The 14,283-nt window shown below is 52.0% G+C and overlaps 1 protein-coding gene across 9 annotated transcripts in view; it reads left to right on the forward strand.

Moving 5' to 3' along the window:
* The window catches only part of TNRC18 (trinucleotide repeat containing 18), an 89,559-nt gene that overhangs the window by 3,863 nt on the left and 71,413 nt on the right, over window positions 1-14,283 (forward strand). For 8 of the 9 annotated variants that reach the window (XM_082431528.1, XM_082431527.1, XM_082431533.1 and 5 more), the window contains exon 2: window positions 307-739. The exons of the other annotated variant lie outside the window; for it this stretch is intronic. In XM_082431528.1, coding sequence (XP_082287654.1) covers window positions 553-739 — 187 coding nt within the window. In that variant the 5' untranslated portion in view covers window positions 307-552. The remainder of the gene's footprint in view (window positions 1-306; window positions 740-14,283) is intronic. 9 annotated transcript variants of the gene reach the window in all.

Below are 14,283 nucleotides of genomic sequence, written 5' to 3' on the forward strand. Positions count from 1 at the left end.
CGGCCGAGGGGCCTTCCCCAGTGTCGGAAGCACCCGTGAGCTGCCGAGGCAGAGTCGGCTGGGGCGCAGCGCGCCACCGGCCACCTTTTGAGCCGTTGCCCGTGAGCCCGATGCCGCCGAAGGAAGGAGCATGGAATTTAACTTTTTATGGAAAAGGGGCTACTCCCGATTTCATTTCTGGCCACCACATCGGCAGCCCCCGACCCCGAACGGCAAGACGACTTTCTGAACTTGTTTCTTTTTTCCCCTTCTTTTTCTTTTGACTCCTTCTGTTTCTTCTGCGGCCCGTCTCCTCTCCCCGCCAAGACACCTTGTGCGCCGCCTCGCGCAGCTCCGCCTGGCCGCCCGGAGGGGCCCCACCACCGGCCGTCTGTGCGCCTCGGGCCGCAGGCCCGCCGCCGAGCGCAAGCCCCGCTGGCCGCCGCCGCCATGCACGCCGCGGAGCCCCCGCCGCCCGAGGACTCTGGGACTACGTCGAGGCCGAACTTTTAGGTCCCACTGAACTAGGCCCGCGGGCCGGGTGGGGGGCTGGCCGCGGCACTCCCGCGGAGGATGGATGGCCGAGACTTCGGGCCCCCGCGGTCTGTGCACGGCCCCCCGCCACCGCTGCTGTCCGGCCTGGCCATGGACAGTCACCGCGTGGGCGCCGCCACGGCCGGACGCCTGCCCGCTTCAGGCTTGCCCGGCGCGCTGCCGCCCGGGAAGTACATGGCCGGCCTCAACCTCCACCCGCACCCGGGTAAGTGCCTTGCGCGGTGCCCGCCCCCTGTTGTCTCCTCGGGATCCTGGGAGGGAGGCCCGGGGAAAGTGCTAGGTCCGTTCCCCCGGCGTTCGCAACGGGGGTTCGGCCCCTCCTTCTCCCTCGGCCGGTCCACTGGGTGCCCACGGGTTGCGGGCAGGCTCAGCTCCCGGGCCGGGGAGACCCCTGGGCCCGGGGCAGAGGCCGGTCTGGAGGCCCCGGTGGAGAGCGGCGCGCGACTCAGCTGCCTTCCCCGGCGCGTCGGGCCCTCCCAAGGCGCTCGAGTCTGCCGAAATCGGAGCCACCAGGGGCGATTCCGACCCCCGGACTCCTGCAGCTCGAGCCTGGGCTGGAGGTCTCAAAATCTGGGCGAGAAAAGAACAGACCAGCTCCATACCCTTTGAGACATCTGCTCCCAGAGCCAGAATAGTTTTCGTGGCAAATGTTCTTTCAGGCGCCGTGGGCCCGGGTTCGGTCCTTAGCTTCTCGACTCTCGTGCGGGGTCTCCAGCCAGCCCCGGCGCCTGAGGGTGCGGACGGACGAAGACCCCAGCCCTGGGAACGCAGCCTCTCGCGGGCGGGCAGCCGGCGGCTCTTGGGAGACCCCTCATCCCCCCCCCACCCCACCCCCCGGGAGGAGGGCAGCAACCCCGGCCCCGGGGACCCCTTGTTCTCCTGCGGGAAGGCAGGGATGCAGGCCCTGGGCAGTCGCCATCCCGAAGGTAGGGGAAGGAAGCGGCGCTGGAGCGGATCCGCGGGGCACGATCGGCGGAGGGAACACCGTGGGTCTGACATGGAAGCGCAGGAGGAGGTGGCCGAGAAGGCCCGGTGGCTTCTGCCATTTCCCGAGAGGGGCTGCCCAGGCTCGGTGGGGACCACACTGGAGAGGGAGAAGCTTGCCCCACGCGGGCCTCGGCCGCTCCAGACCGGCGGGGTGGGAAGGGAGACGCGGGGACCTCCAGACTTGCCTTCGGCCGCCGCAGAAAACCCGGTTCCTCCTCCCCCGGCTGCCTCCAGCTTTGTGCCTGGCGTCCCACGCTTCAACTTTTAAAAAATCCACCTCTCCCACAACAAAGCGTAGTCTAGGATTCTTGTGATTTCTCGGGGAGCTCCCGACGCTCCCTTGGCCTTGGGGTCTTGGAGGGGACACCTCTGGGCCGCAGCAGCCGCCTTGGCCCTGCCGCACCGACCCAGCCCGCTCGGCAGCACTCGCTGTTTTTGCCTCTCTCTTTGATTTTTCTCTTGGAACTTTTCAGGAACCAGAGTCCCAGGGCTCGGCGGGACAAAGGGCCTTTGTGAGGCGCCAGGCGGGGGAGGGGCACGCACGGGGGGCGGGGGGGGGGCCGGGAGCGCGAAGATCCCCGCCTGCGGGGGGGCTGAGGACCGGGTCGTGGCCTTGGGGTGCGCGTGTCCCCCAGGAGCTCTGCCCGGCCGGCCACGCTGAGGGCTAGGGTTTTCTCCCAAGTGGTGCGCTTCCGGTGAGGGAGGGGTGCCGGAGACCCTAGAGGAAGGGCTGGGGGGGCGGCCCTGGGGTACAAAGGGCCGCTCGGGCTGTTCCCTTTTGCGCGCGCCCAGAGGCCGCGGTAATTTTTGTGTTTGCGCTCTTAAGGTCGCTTGGCCCGGCCCGGGGAGGTGGCAGAGTTCTGTGGCCTAGAAGTGAGACCCCAGTCATTCTGGCTGGCAGGGCCTTCACTCGCCTTCCGAGAGTCTGGGAGAGGGCGCCGCGGACTCCCGGTCTCCAGTCTGGCTGGGGCCTGGCCGCGGCCAAGTGTTCTAATGAGAAGCCGGGAAAACAGCCACCACTCAAGGGGGCCAGGGCCGCGCCGAGCCCAGCCGCAGCAACCAGGCCATCTAATGCCCATTAGGTGGATGGGGACGCTGAGGCACGGGGGGAAGGGACTCGGTGGCGGGGCAGGCAGGACGAGGAAGTCCAGCGGGAGGTGGCCGCAGAGGCCTGTGCCGGCACTTTGTGAGTTAGGACCTGCCTGAGTTCTGCGTGCTCGGCGGCTGAGGTCATGGAGGAAAGAGCAGCCGGGCGCGGGAAGCGCCGCCACTCAGGCCGGTGCTCGCTCACCCAGCAGGGGAGGGTGGGGGGCTGGCGCTGCCTCTTGCTCCCCGCCGGTCGAGTGGCCGCAGTGAGACCTAGGGACCCCCAGACCCCGGGCCAACGCCCAGACCAAGGCCGGTGCTAATCCCATTAGCCAGGCGGTGGGGAACTGCTCCTCATTCACTGCTTGGGGCGGGGCGGGATTACAAATTTCTCAACGCAGCACCCGTCCCCGCCTTTCTTGCGGGGTGCAGGTGCTAAATTTTCCGCTTCCAACGCGCATCACCTTCTTGGCTGTCAGCTCCCTAAGTCTCGCCAACGTTATCAGCCGCCTCTTTATTTGTTTATGTTTGTACTGGGAAGCCTGGAGAAGCTGAGCTATTTGCCTCAGGTCACACAACCCGAGAGGCCGAGTTACCTCTGGACTCCAGCGTGGGCGGGAACTCCGGGCGAATCCAGCTTTCCAGGGCAGAGGGAGCTGCCCCGGGAGGGCTCACCGCTGGAAGGGACCCTGGCTGGGGGGTGGTGGCTGGGACCCTATTCAAGCAGGTATTGACAGGGGGGTTGGGAGACAGCTTTCTGCATCGTGGATCTGGGTGGAGAGGGATGGTTCCTTCCTCTGCAGAAGGCGAGGTGAAATCAAGAATAAATGGGGTTTGGGATAGAGGGTCCCGGTTCCCTTTCCAGTAATCTTGAGTATTGATAGGTATGTGAGCCCTAAAATGTTCACAGCAGTCGGTGAAATGGGCAAGTAAGTGACAAACACCTGGTGACCTGCTCCTCTGCTCTGCGGTTGGGAGGCCTGGACTCAGTTTTCCTCACCATTGCAATTAAAGAGCTATTAGCAGGATTTTGTGCTTGGATGTTTATTCTGCCTGACCCCACACCCTGGGCTGGCCCCTGGAGGATATGTGAATGGGGGCTGGGAACCCAGGATCAGGATGGGGAGGCCCTGCACTTTGGACCGGCCAGTGGACAATAGCGGGCTGTGGGCCTTCTCCAGGGTCTGATCAGCTCTATCTCTGGAATCCAGTCAGCCTACTGAGATTGATTTAAGAAGATTAATCAGTGGGACTGGCTGGTGGAGTGATGTGATCCCCAAGATAAGGGAGATTTGCTGGGTGCATCCTTGTCTGGGCAGAGGCATAGGGGAGGCCTGGGGAATGTTCTAGAATCTGGAAGGGCCTCCACAGCCCCCTGGCTCTCTGAGCCTCCTGGTTCTTTAGCTCTCAGCCTCAGCGCTGTCTTCTTTCCTCACTTATTCATTTACTCAGCAAAGGATTTCCAAGTGCCTCCTGTGTGCCAGGCACTGCTCCGGCCCTGGGAATCGGCGGTGACCAAACACAGAAATCTTTGCCGTCATTGGAGCTCCCATCTTAGTGTGTGGGGGCCAGGCAGTAAACACAAGTCAGCGAAGGAAGTCATTTTAAAGAGAGAGATAGACTGTGAAAGAAAGAAAATACCGAGGGACTTTTTTGGCCGGAGTGGTGAGGGGCTGTGAGCCCTGAGAATGGCCAGAGCTGGGGGTAGGGGGGTAGGGGTGGGGGTGGGGGAGTGTGGGACCCTGCAGGTCCCTGAAGGCCAGTAATGAGGTCTTGGAATTTCAAACTCTGAGGAATGAGAAGTCAGGGTTTTAAATGGAGGGAGTGACTCAAATTGAGGGACATTTTACAGAACTAGTCTGGACTCTTAAAAAATGTCAATGGCATGCAAGACGAAGGCTGAGAACTGTTCCTGGTTGAAGGAGACGAAAAAACTGACAGCAAAAGGCCATATATAGCCCTCGATTGGATCTTGGATCAGGGAAGAAATTGCTCTAAAGAATATCACTGGGGCAATTGACAGAATTGGAATATGGACTGTAGATTAGCCGATAGTGAATATCAGGTTTCACGAAGTTGATCACTGTACTGTGATTATGTAGGAGACGGTCCTTGCTCTTCGGAAGTAAGAACACTGAAATGTTTAGGGGCCGGGGACTTGATGAACGCAACTACTCAGGAATGGCTCAGGAAAAGAAAAAAACAATATCTAAAATTTTTAGACGTGGGAGACAACGATAAATCAAATGACTTCGAATAAATCAACTTCTCACCCATTCACACGTAGGGTGAGAAAGCAGTTCACAATTGCCAAACCTGGGGAAGGTCATATGGCAGTTGGACTATTTGCTAGTCGTACTGTTTCAGACTTTGAGTTTGAAATGATTTCCAAATGGGCATTTAACAAAATTAGTCTGGATTGCTGGAGATCGGTGGACGGGAGAGAAGCAGGGAACTTGTCCGTGGTGAGGAGGCTCTCAGGGAGGTGATAGTGACCAGGGAGGGAGGCTGGAGGTGGCCAGGGTTTCGTGTCCTGTGGAGGTGGGGCTGCTGAGATCGACGTGGAGGGGCAGATGAGGAGGACAGCAAATGGATTCTTGGTCACTGCTCCTCCTGGAGGAATGGGGAGGAAGAGGTTTGAGGAGAAGGTGGTGACAGAGCATTCTTGATTTGGATGTGGCCAGGTCGGGGTGCTCTCGGCTCCTGGCGTGGACCAGTCTGCAGTCTGATCTCCCGTAACTGCCACCAGGTCACTTGGAGCCCTGTCTTTGGTCATGTGGGGTCCTGTCTTTCGCCCAGAATCTACCCCCATCATGAACCTCACCTGTCCTTTACTTCCCAGCCCAGCTTTTGAGGGCACCTATGGGAGCTGCTCAGGACAGGTCTTGGGCCTCCCCAGGGGCAGTGGGGACCCCTGGCCAGTGGCCAGTCTTGGCCCCCAGGGCTAGGGTCCTTGCCACACCAGCTGCCCGTAGAGGCCTGGCATCTGACTTGGGAGGAAGTCAAGGCCATTTGATCGGAATCACAAAAACAAACCATCTTTGCAGGCCGTGAATGCATTCACCATCTGCATCCCAGGTACTTTGATGAGCTAACGAAAGTGATGGACCCTCAGCCCAGAATAAATAACCTGCTTCACACACTCTCAGTAATAATTTTGCATGTTCTGGGCCTTAGGCACCAGCTTAGGTTCATCTTGCAATCTCCAGATAACTGCTGGGGGCAGGAGGGCCTCGGGGCTGAGGTCGGATTTCTGGAGTTTAGATCTTGCTCCTGCACTTACTGGGTGATGACTCTAAGCCTAGATTTTCTTATCTATGAAATGGGTCCATTAGTGGTACTGAAGTGCCTAGCACACGAATAGCCCTGTGCAAAAGTTACAGTAAAAGTGATTGCTGTAATTAAAATTGTCCTTAACCAGTGACTCACGAATCCCTGGCTCTAGTCTGGTCCTCTCTGAGGACCTCTGAAATTGTGTACGTAGCCCCTTTTGTATGGTCCACAGCCTCCTTAGACTTCAGGGTGCCAACTGGAACCCATTATTTTTATTATTCTCCTTTTTTGGTGTAATGGATACTCTGTAAAACGCTTCAATCTTGAGTGGTCAGTACTTGCAGTTTTACAAAATGAACACACTGATGTCACCACCAGCCAGCTCAAGATCAGGACATTTCCCGCATCCAGAAGGTTCCCTCTGCTCTCTCCTGGTCACTATCCATCCCACACCCAACTTCATTCTTATTTCTGTTACCTTAGATTAGTTTTGCCTGTATTTGAGCTTTCTGTAAATGGAATCATGCAGCATGTCCTTTTTGATTTTTAGCTGTTTTCACTCACACCAGTGCGTAAGATTCATCCGTATCTGAGGTGTGAAGCAGTTACTGATTTCTGGTTGCTATATGGTATTCCACCCCGTGAATACAGCGCAATTCACATCACTCTTGTCTGTTGATGGGCATTTAGGTTGTTTCCAGTGTTGGCTATGAATAGTGTTGGTAGGATCATGCCCTTTTGGTGCACATAGGTACACATTTCTTTGGCCGTGTATATAGTATCTAGGACTGGAATTGGTGGGTCACAGAGTATGTGTAGATTCAGCTTTTGTAGCTGTGAGCTTTCCAATGGTTGCACCATTGTGCAATCCGTTCCCTGTCTTCCCAGCACGTGATATTGTCAGTTGCTTTAAATTCTATTCATTCTGGTGAGTAAGTAGTAGTACCTAGTACCTAATTGAGCGTGCATCCCCCGCCCCCAGCTCCGCAGCGAGCGGCAAACGGGATCTTAGTTCCCCAACCAGGGATTGAACCCGTGCCCCCTGCACTGGAAGCTCAGATTCTTAACCACTGGACTGCCAGGGAAGTCCCTGTGCCTGCATCTTAAACACTTTTTTTCCCTCATTTTTTTAAGCTTTATTGAGGAATACTTTGCATCCTGTAAAATTCACCTAGTGAAAGTATACACTTCTGTTTTATGCGGAGTATAAACTTTAAAGTTAGGTGTCGTTTAAAAAGTCAGATGGTGTTAGAAGGATCATAAAGAGACCCAGCAATCCCTTGCCTCCTGTCTCCCCATTCCTGATGCCCCCTTTAAATTCTCTTGGCTGTTTTTCTTTTTTGGCCTTGTCATCCGTATTCTTCTGTAATCCCCTGCTTCTCCCGCTAGTTATTTTTTAGATTTTTAGATTCTTTATTGACTTCTATAGAAGATGAGGATTTTGCGGAGACTGTCCAAGTCTCTATCCTGACTCTCCCATTTATTAGTGTGAGACCGTAGGCAAGTTTCTTTACCTCTCTTACCTTGGTTTTCTCATCTGTAAAATGGGGATAATAATAGTATCTACTTCATGAGATTGTTATGAGGATTAAATCATTAATACATGTAAAGCATTTAGAACAGTATCTGGAAAATGATAAGCACTTAGTAAATGTTGATTGTCATTGTGGCCTCACGCCCTCCCCCGCCCCCATTCCTCCTTCCTCTCTCCTCCCAATATTTGTGAAATACAGTTTTGTTTTGTTGTTGTTTTTGTTTTGTTTTTTGTTTTGGCTGTGCCACGCAGCCTGTGGGATCCTAGTTCCCCCACCAGGGATTGAACCTGGGCCCTCCTGGACCCTCGGCAGTGAAAGCACACAGTCCCAGCCACTGGACCGCCAGGGAATTCCCAAAATACAATTTTGTTTAAATCAGTTTTATTATTATGGCTTTGGATTTGTAAATGTTTGTATTTGAGCCAAGTGATATAATAAAATTCATTTCTTCATTTCCTTGAGTTATTAATTGCCTCTTTTTTCCCCCCATTTGCAGGGATTTCTTAGAGTCTCTGTCTTCTCATCTCTTGGTATAGTTTTCATTTGGTTAGATCTGTTGGATGAGCTGCCTCTTTCTTTCCTTGGAGATGTTCTTCCTGCAGTTTTTCTTCTTCCTGCTCTAGTCTGTTTGCCTGGTGCCTGGGCCTGTTCAGACTCACTGCCCCTCTGTGCTATGTTGCATCTCCTGTTTCCTGATTCTCATTCCTTCCTCTTTCCTGCTTTCCTTGTTTTGGTGGAGCATATCTTGCAGTAGCATTCTGTGAAAGGATACACAGAAGGCAATTTTTTTGAGGCCTAGTATACCTGAAGATGCCTTTATTCTACCTTCACGCTTGACGGGCATCTTGGAAATAATTTGAGGGAACTGCAACATCACCTTCTAAATTCCAGTGCAGCTTTTGAGGGTGTGATGTTATTTTGATTCTTGATCTTTGTACGTGAACTTTTTGTCTTCCCTTTTACAAACGCCTAAAATCTTTTAGAACCACGTAATAGTTATAGAGCATTGGCTCTGAAATTCTTACACGTGCTCTTCCACTTGCCACATGGCCTTGGACATGTTACCTAACTCTGTAAGCTTCAGTTTTTTCTTTTGTAAAACGAGTAATAGTGCTTACCTTTTACATTTTAAATGAAGACTTTTTGAATTACTGTTAATTTTATTGGTATTTTATGATTTGCTTCTCACCATTTTTGCTATTCTTTCTAGTGCCTCTATTAGGTAGTGAAGCTCCTAGACCGATCACCTACTTTTCTTCTACTTTCTTTGCTATTTTCCATCTCTTTGTTTCTTCTGCTTTCTAGATGGTCTCAATTGTGTCTTCTAACCGTGCAGTTTGATTTTTTAATTAAGTTGTCATATTTTTAATGTCTAGGAGCTCGGTCTTATAATCTGGATGCTCCTCTTTTTTTTTTTTTAATATTTGTTTATTTTTATTTTTGGCTGCGTTGGGTCTTTGTTGCTGCCCGTGGGCTTTCTTTAGTTGTGGCGAGCGGGGCTACTCTTTGTTGCGGTGCGCAGGCTTCTCATTGCAGTGGCTTCTCTTGTTGCGGAGCACGGGCTCTAGGCGTGCAGGCTTCAGTAGTTGTGGCTCGCGGGCTCTAGAGCGCAGGCTCAGTAGTTGTGGCGCATGAGCTTAGTTGCACCATGGCATGTGGGATCTTCCCGGACTAGGACCAGGGATTGGACCCGTGTTCCCTGCATTGGCAGGCAGATTATTAACCACTGTGCCACTAGGAAAGTGCTATTATTTTTTTCAATTGCATCCTGTTCTTGTTTCATGGATATATTAGTTCTCATCACTTGCAGGATATTAATTATATTTTTTTTCTGGAGTTTTCTTCTCTCAGGCATGGTCTCTGTTCCCCTGGGTCTTTTTTGTTCATTTGTCTTTCACATTAGAGACTCTGCAGGTGTCTGGTGGCTGGTTCTCTGGTGTCTCTTCATATTTAAGAAAGAGACGCTAACAAGCTGACAGGACTGGGATCCAAGGGGGGGGGGCTTGTTGACCATGGTGGAAGTTTCTGACAGTGTCTGTAGGTCTTCCTTTCTGTCTTCCTCAGTCTCCCAGGCTGGAGTCCTGTTACAGCCTCCAGGGAGTTTAACCTTGGCCGCCCCTCTTCCAAGAGCTGAGTGTACCTTTTAAGAATGAGGATTTGTAGTACTCAGATCCCATTTTCACTTTGGTCCCCACACCAGCCCTGAGAATCCAGCCCAAGACCCTCAAGGGTTCCATTCATGCGCAGTAATGTTTCCTTTTAAAACCGTGTTACTGCCATTTTTGTGAGTGTTCTGGCATCTGGGGAAGGATTTTTTTCTTTTTTTGGCATGCGGGATCTTAGTTCCCCAACCAGGGATCGAACCAGTGCCCCCTGCAGTGGATGCGTGGAGTTTAAACCACTGGACCGCCAGGGAAGTCCTCTGGGAAAGGATTTGTCATGCTAGATCTCAGTGCCCTGGGATCCAGCCGCCTCTCCTCCCCTGGCCCGTGTGCCGGAGAGACCTGGTTCCTCTCTGTCTCCGCCTTCCCCACTAGGGCGCTGCCCTGTTTTTGGCCGATAGTTCCTAGAAGGCCCTCCCTCCATCCCTACCTCTACTTCCTCTAGGCCAGGACCTCCTTTAGGGGGAAGAGAAATCAATGGGGAAATCCTCTGTAATTGCTTTAGAATTGAGAAAGTCTGGAGCCCTGGGGCGAGGCCGGGGTGGATGCATTTGCATATCATTGTCGAGGCTGAGGCCTTGACCGCTCTGGGCTGCCTTGGGATCTCCTTTATTTAGATTTGAGCACCTACTTTGTGGGCTGGGTGTCTGGTGGGAGCAAGGCAAAGTCCTAGCCTACAGGGGGCCCAGATTCTGGGCTGGGGGAGGGGCTGGAGTTAAACCCAGATTGCCCTTCTCTTGCTGTGACCTCTGCTGGGGAGGAGCTGGGAGGTCTGGGCGGCTAAAAGGTGCCTGCTGGGATCCGACCGTCTTGGGGTGAGGGCTGGCTCCAGCGGGAGGGGAGGGAGGCTGGAGGTAACACTTAGCCTGGATGAGGGAGCTGGAGGAATAAAGCCCCTCGGGCCAGCCCTCGGGCCCTGCTGGACCCCTCCCCTCCTGGGTGGGCGGGGCAGGTCAATCTGTCCTGGTGGCTTCTGAGCCTCTGCTTAGCTCAGGGGAATAACCTCGGCAGCTCAAGATTCTCAGCCACGTGTACTGCGCGGATGGGAGCTTGGGGATGCTGGCAGTGGCCACAGGTCCTGTGGCCCAGTCACAGCACCAAGAATGTGCAAGGTAAGCCCCCCACCCTCTAGCTCTGTCCCTCAGCCTTGCTGGTCTGTCTTGTGTCAGCTTCCTCGGGGAGAGGGGAGTGCCATGAAGCGGAGGACACAGGCACGGCCCCAGTCACAGTTTCTTTCCTTTCTTGCCTGCCCTTCATTTTACTTTATTTTTAAAGGTGAGAGCTTTATTTTATTATTATTTTTTTTGTTGGCCACACCGCGCAGCTTGTGGGATCTCAGTTCCCCCACCAGGGACTGAACTTGGGTCATGGCAGTGAAAGCCTGGAATCCTAACCACTAGACCACCAGGGAACTCCCGATTTTACTTTAGAGGAAAGTAAGGCTCAGAGAGGTTGTGTCACCTCCCCAAGGTCACACAGCCAGGAAGTGTGGGATCTAGGGGCCAGACCTGAGCTCTCTGGTGAGAAAGCCAGGGGCTGGGGAGAGATGGGGTATGAATAAGAATTTTTCTTTCTCTTTCCCTTTTCCTTTCTGGGCTCATTTTTATTTATTTACTTGTTTTTGTTTTTGCAAATTTTGTCAGTGTGAGAGTTCCATGAAAATTACTCATGCTTGTGTTCAGATTGGCCTCCCTCTGCACTCAGTTTTTTAAAGGATATTTTTTATTGGGGCTTAAAGGACACACAGAAATAAGCAGAGATCATAAATGTACAGTTTGGTTATTTTTTTCACAAACGGAATCAACCAGGTTAAGAAGGAAACCCAGGTGCCCTGTTCCATCACCCTGTCCCAAGGTGACCCCTATCCTGGCTTAAACCACCTGCTCTGAATTGTCTGTTGGTGCCCTTCACGTTTGTGGAAGCATATAGTGTGTTCTCTTGGGTGTGAGGTTGTGAGATTTATCCTGCCCTGGTCGCTGTAGTGCCTTCTCCTTGCTGAAGGGGTTGCCTCCTGTGAGAATGTCACAACTTGTTTATCCAGCTCTTGTTGGACATTTGGGTTATTTTCCAGTTTTGGCAATTACTGGTGAGAAGATCTTTGAATTCCAATCTGCGATCTTTCTACACAGATCTGCGAGGGCATTGCTGGGTCAGAAAGGTTTCTAGATTCTGCCAAACTCTTTGAGAATGGTTGTACTGATTTATGCTCCCTCTGGCCATGTATTAATATTGTCCATTTTTCCTTTTTGACACATTAGCCCTTCTGGTGGGTGTGCAGAAGTTTTCATTCACATTTCCTCCATGGTTTATGAGGCTGAGTACCTTGTCATGGATTTACTGGACACTTGGACGTCCTTATTTGCCACTCTCCTGTCGAATCTTGCCCATTTTTACATTGTGGTGTCTGCCTTTTGCTTGTTGATTCTCAGGCGTTCTTTATATATTTTGGATACAAGCCCTTCAATGGGGCATACATCTTTTTCCATGAGGTGGCTCACATTTTCATTCTCCTAATGGTGTCATGTGATGAATAGACATGACTAATTTTCATGTACTTTAGTATATCAGTCTTATCTTTATGGTCAGTGCTTTTTAATGTGGTCTTTAAGAAAGCTTTGGCTGCCCTTGGGTCGTGAAGGAATTTTCCAGTGTTTTCTTCTAGAAACTTTTGCCTTTCCAGTGTTTTCTTCTAGAATCTTTTGCCTTTTGCCTTTCTGCAGTGCACCTGGAAGGGATTTTTATGTATGGTGTGAAGTAGGGGGGGTCAAGATTCATGGCTTTTCCCATATGGGTGTCCAAGCGGACCAGCAGTGTTTATTGAAAAGACCATCCTTTTTCTACCCTGTGCAATGGTGGGCCTGTTTCTGAACGGTCCTGTCCCCATAGGCCTTTTCATGTACCCATGTGCCGATATCACACCAGCTGCATTATTGGTATTTGATAGCCTAAGTCTTGCTACGTTATTCTTCATCTTGAAGGTTGCCCTGGCTATTCTTTTTTTTTTTTTTTTTAATTATTTATTTATTTTATTTTACTTTTGGCTGCGTTGGGTCTTTGCCGCTGCGCGTGAGCTTTCTCTAGTTGCTATGAGAGGGGGCTACTCCTTATTGCAGTGCGAGGGCCTCTCATTGTGGTGGCCTCTCCTGCTGGGGAGCACGGACTCTAGGTGCTCGGGCTTCAGTAGTTGTGGCGTGTGGGCTCAGTAGTTGTGGTGCTTGGGCTCAGTAGTTGTAGCTCACGGGCTTAGTTGCTCTGCGGCATGTGGGATCTTCCCAGACCAGGGCTCGAACCCATGTCTCCTGCATTGGCAGGCGGATTCACAACCACTGCACCACCAGGGAAGTCCGCCCTGGCTATTCTTGATTTTCTGTGTTTCTATATAACTTTTTCTTTTAACTAGTACAATACATATAAGTTTGCCATTGTAACCATTTTTACATGTACAGTTCAGTGGCATTAAGTACATTCACATTGTCAGTCAAGTCATCACCATTAACGGTCACCACCATCATCTCCAGAACATTTCCATCCTCCGAACTGAAACTCTGTCGCCATTAAGCACTAACCTCCATCCCCCTCCCCCAGCCCCTGGTCCCCACCCTCTACTTCCCGTCTCTATGAATCTGGCTCCTCCAGGGACCTCCTAGCAGTGCCATCATAACAATATTTGACCTGTGTCTGGCTTATTTTGCTTAGCATCCTGTCTTCAAGGTTCATCCATGTTGGGTCAGGGGTCAGAATGTCCTTTCTTTTTAAGGCTGAATGATATTTCATAGTATAAAGATAGACCACATTTTGTTTATCCAATAGACCCTTGGGGTTGCTTCCATCTCTTCGCTGCTGTGAATGGGAATAACGCTGCTCTGAACACGGGTGTGCAAAAATCTCTTCAACTTTTCACCCGACTTTCAATTTCTATGTGACTTTTAGAGCCAGTTTTTCAGTTTTCACAGCCCCTCCCCCTCCCCCAACCTTTGCCCCTACTGGGGTTTGGATTGGGATTGCATTACATCTCTAGATGATCAGTTTGGCGGCAGCGAGCATCCTGATAAGGGCCTCCTTGCCCACAAAGGTGGTTTCCTTGAGGGGGACCCGCAGAAGTGGGTCTGGGCTTCGCTAGCCTGCTGATTTGCTTCCCAAAAGCTGGGTCTTGGTTGGCCCTGTCCTCACCCTCCCTCCGCTGCTCTACACGCCCCCACCCCACCCCCGGCCCACAGTCAAACTAAAAATGTGCTGATTTGATAGATGAAAATGATGTCATCCTGTGTCGATGCTTGTTTGCGATACTAACTTCTTCCTGAATTCGGCCATTATTTACTGTTCTTCATTTGTGAATTGCTTGAGATTCTTATTGAAGCGATCAGGCTCTTTCTTTATGAGACGGGGCATTAACCCCTGCTCTGGCTTAGATATTACAGAAATCTTGGGATGAATGGGAGTCTGAAGGTCATTTTATCCAGAGGGTCCTCGGACTATTTTCAGCGGCTGTCATAGAAACGGCTAAGTCACATCATGCCTGTGCTCTGGGCTAGAATGGGCTTTTTTTTGGGTGATAACCCTGATCTGATCATGCTGATGAGAGGCTCTGATAGCCTTTGGTGACGTCTTAAGGGATGCAGTTCCTTTGCGAGGCCAAAACGATTTAAAATAGGAAGGGAGAACACATTTGTTTCTTGTTTGGTTGGGGAGGGGGTCTTTGGGAGTGA

Source organism: Balaenoptera physalus (genome assembly GCF_965194825.1).
Source record: "Balaenoptera physalus genome assembly, chromosome: 16".
NCBI lineage: Eukaryota > Metazoa > Chordata > Mammalia > Artiodactyla > Balaenopteridae > Balaenoptera > Balaenoptera physalus.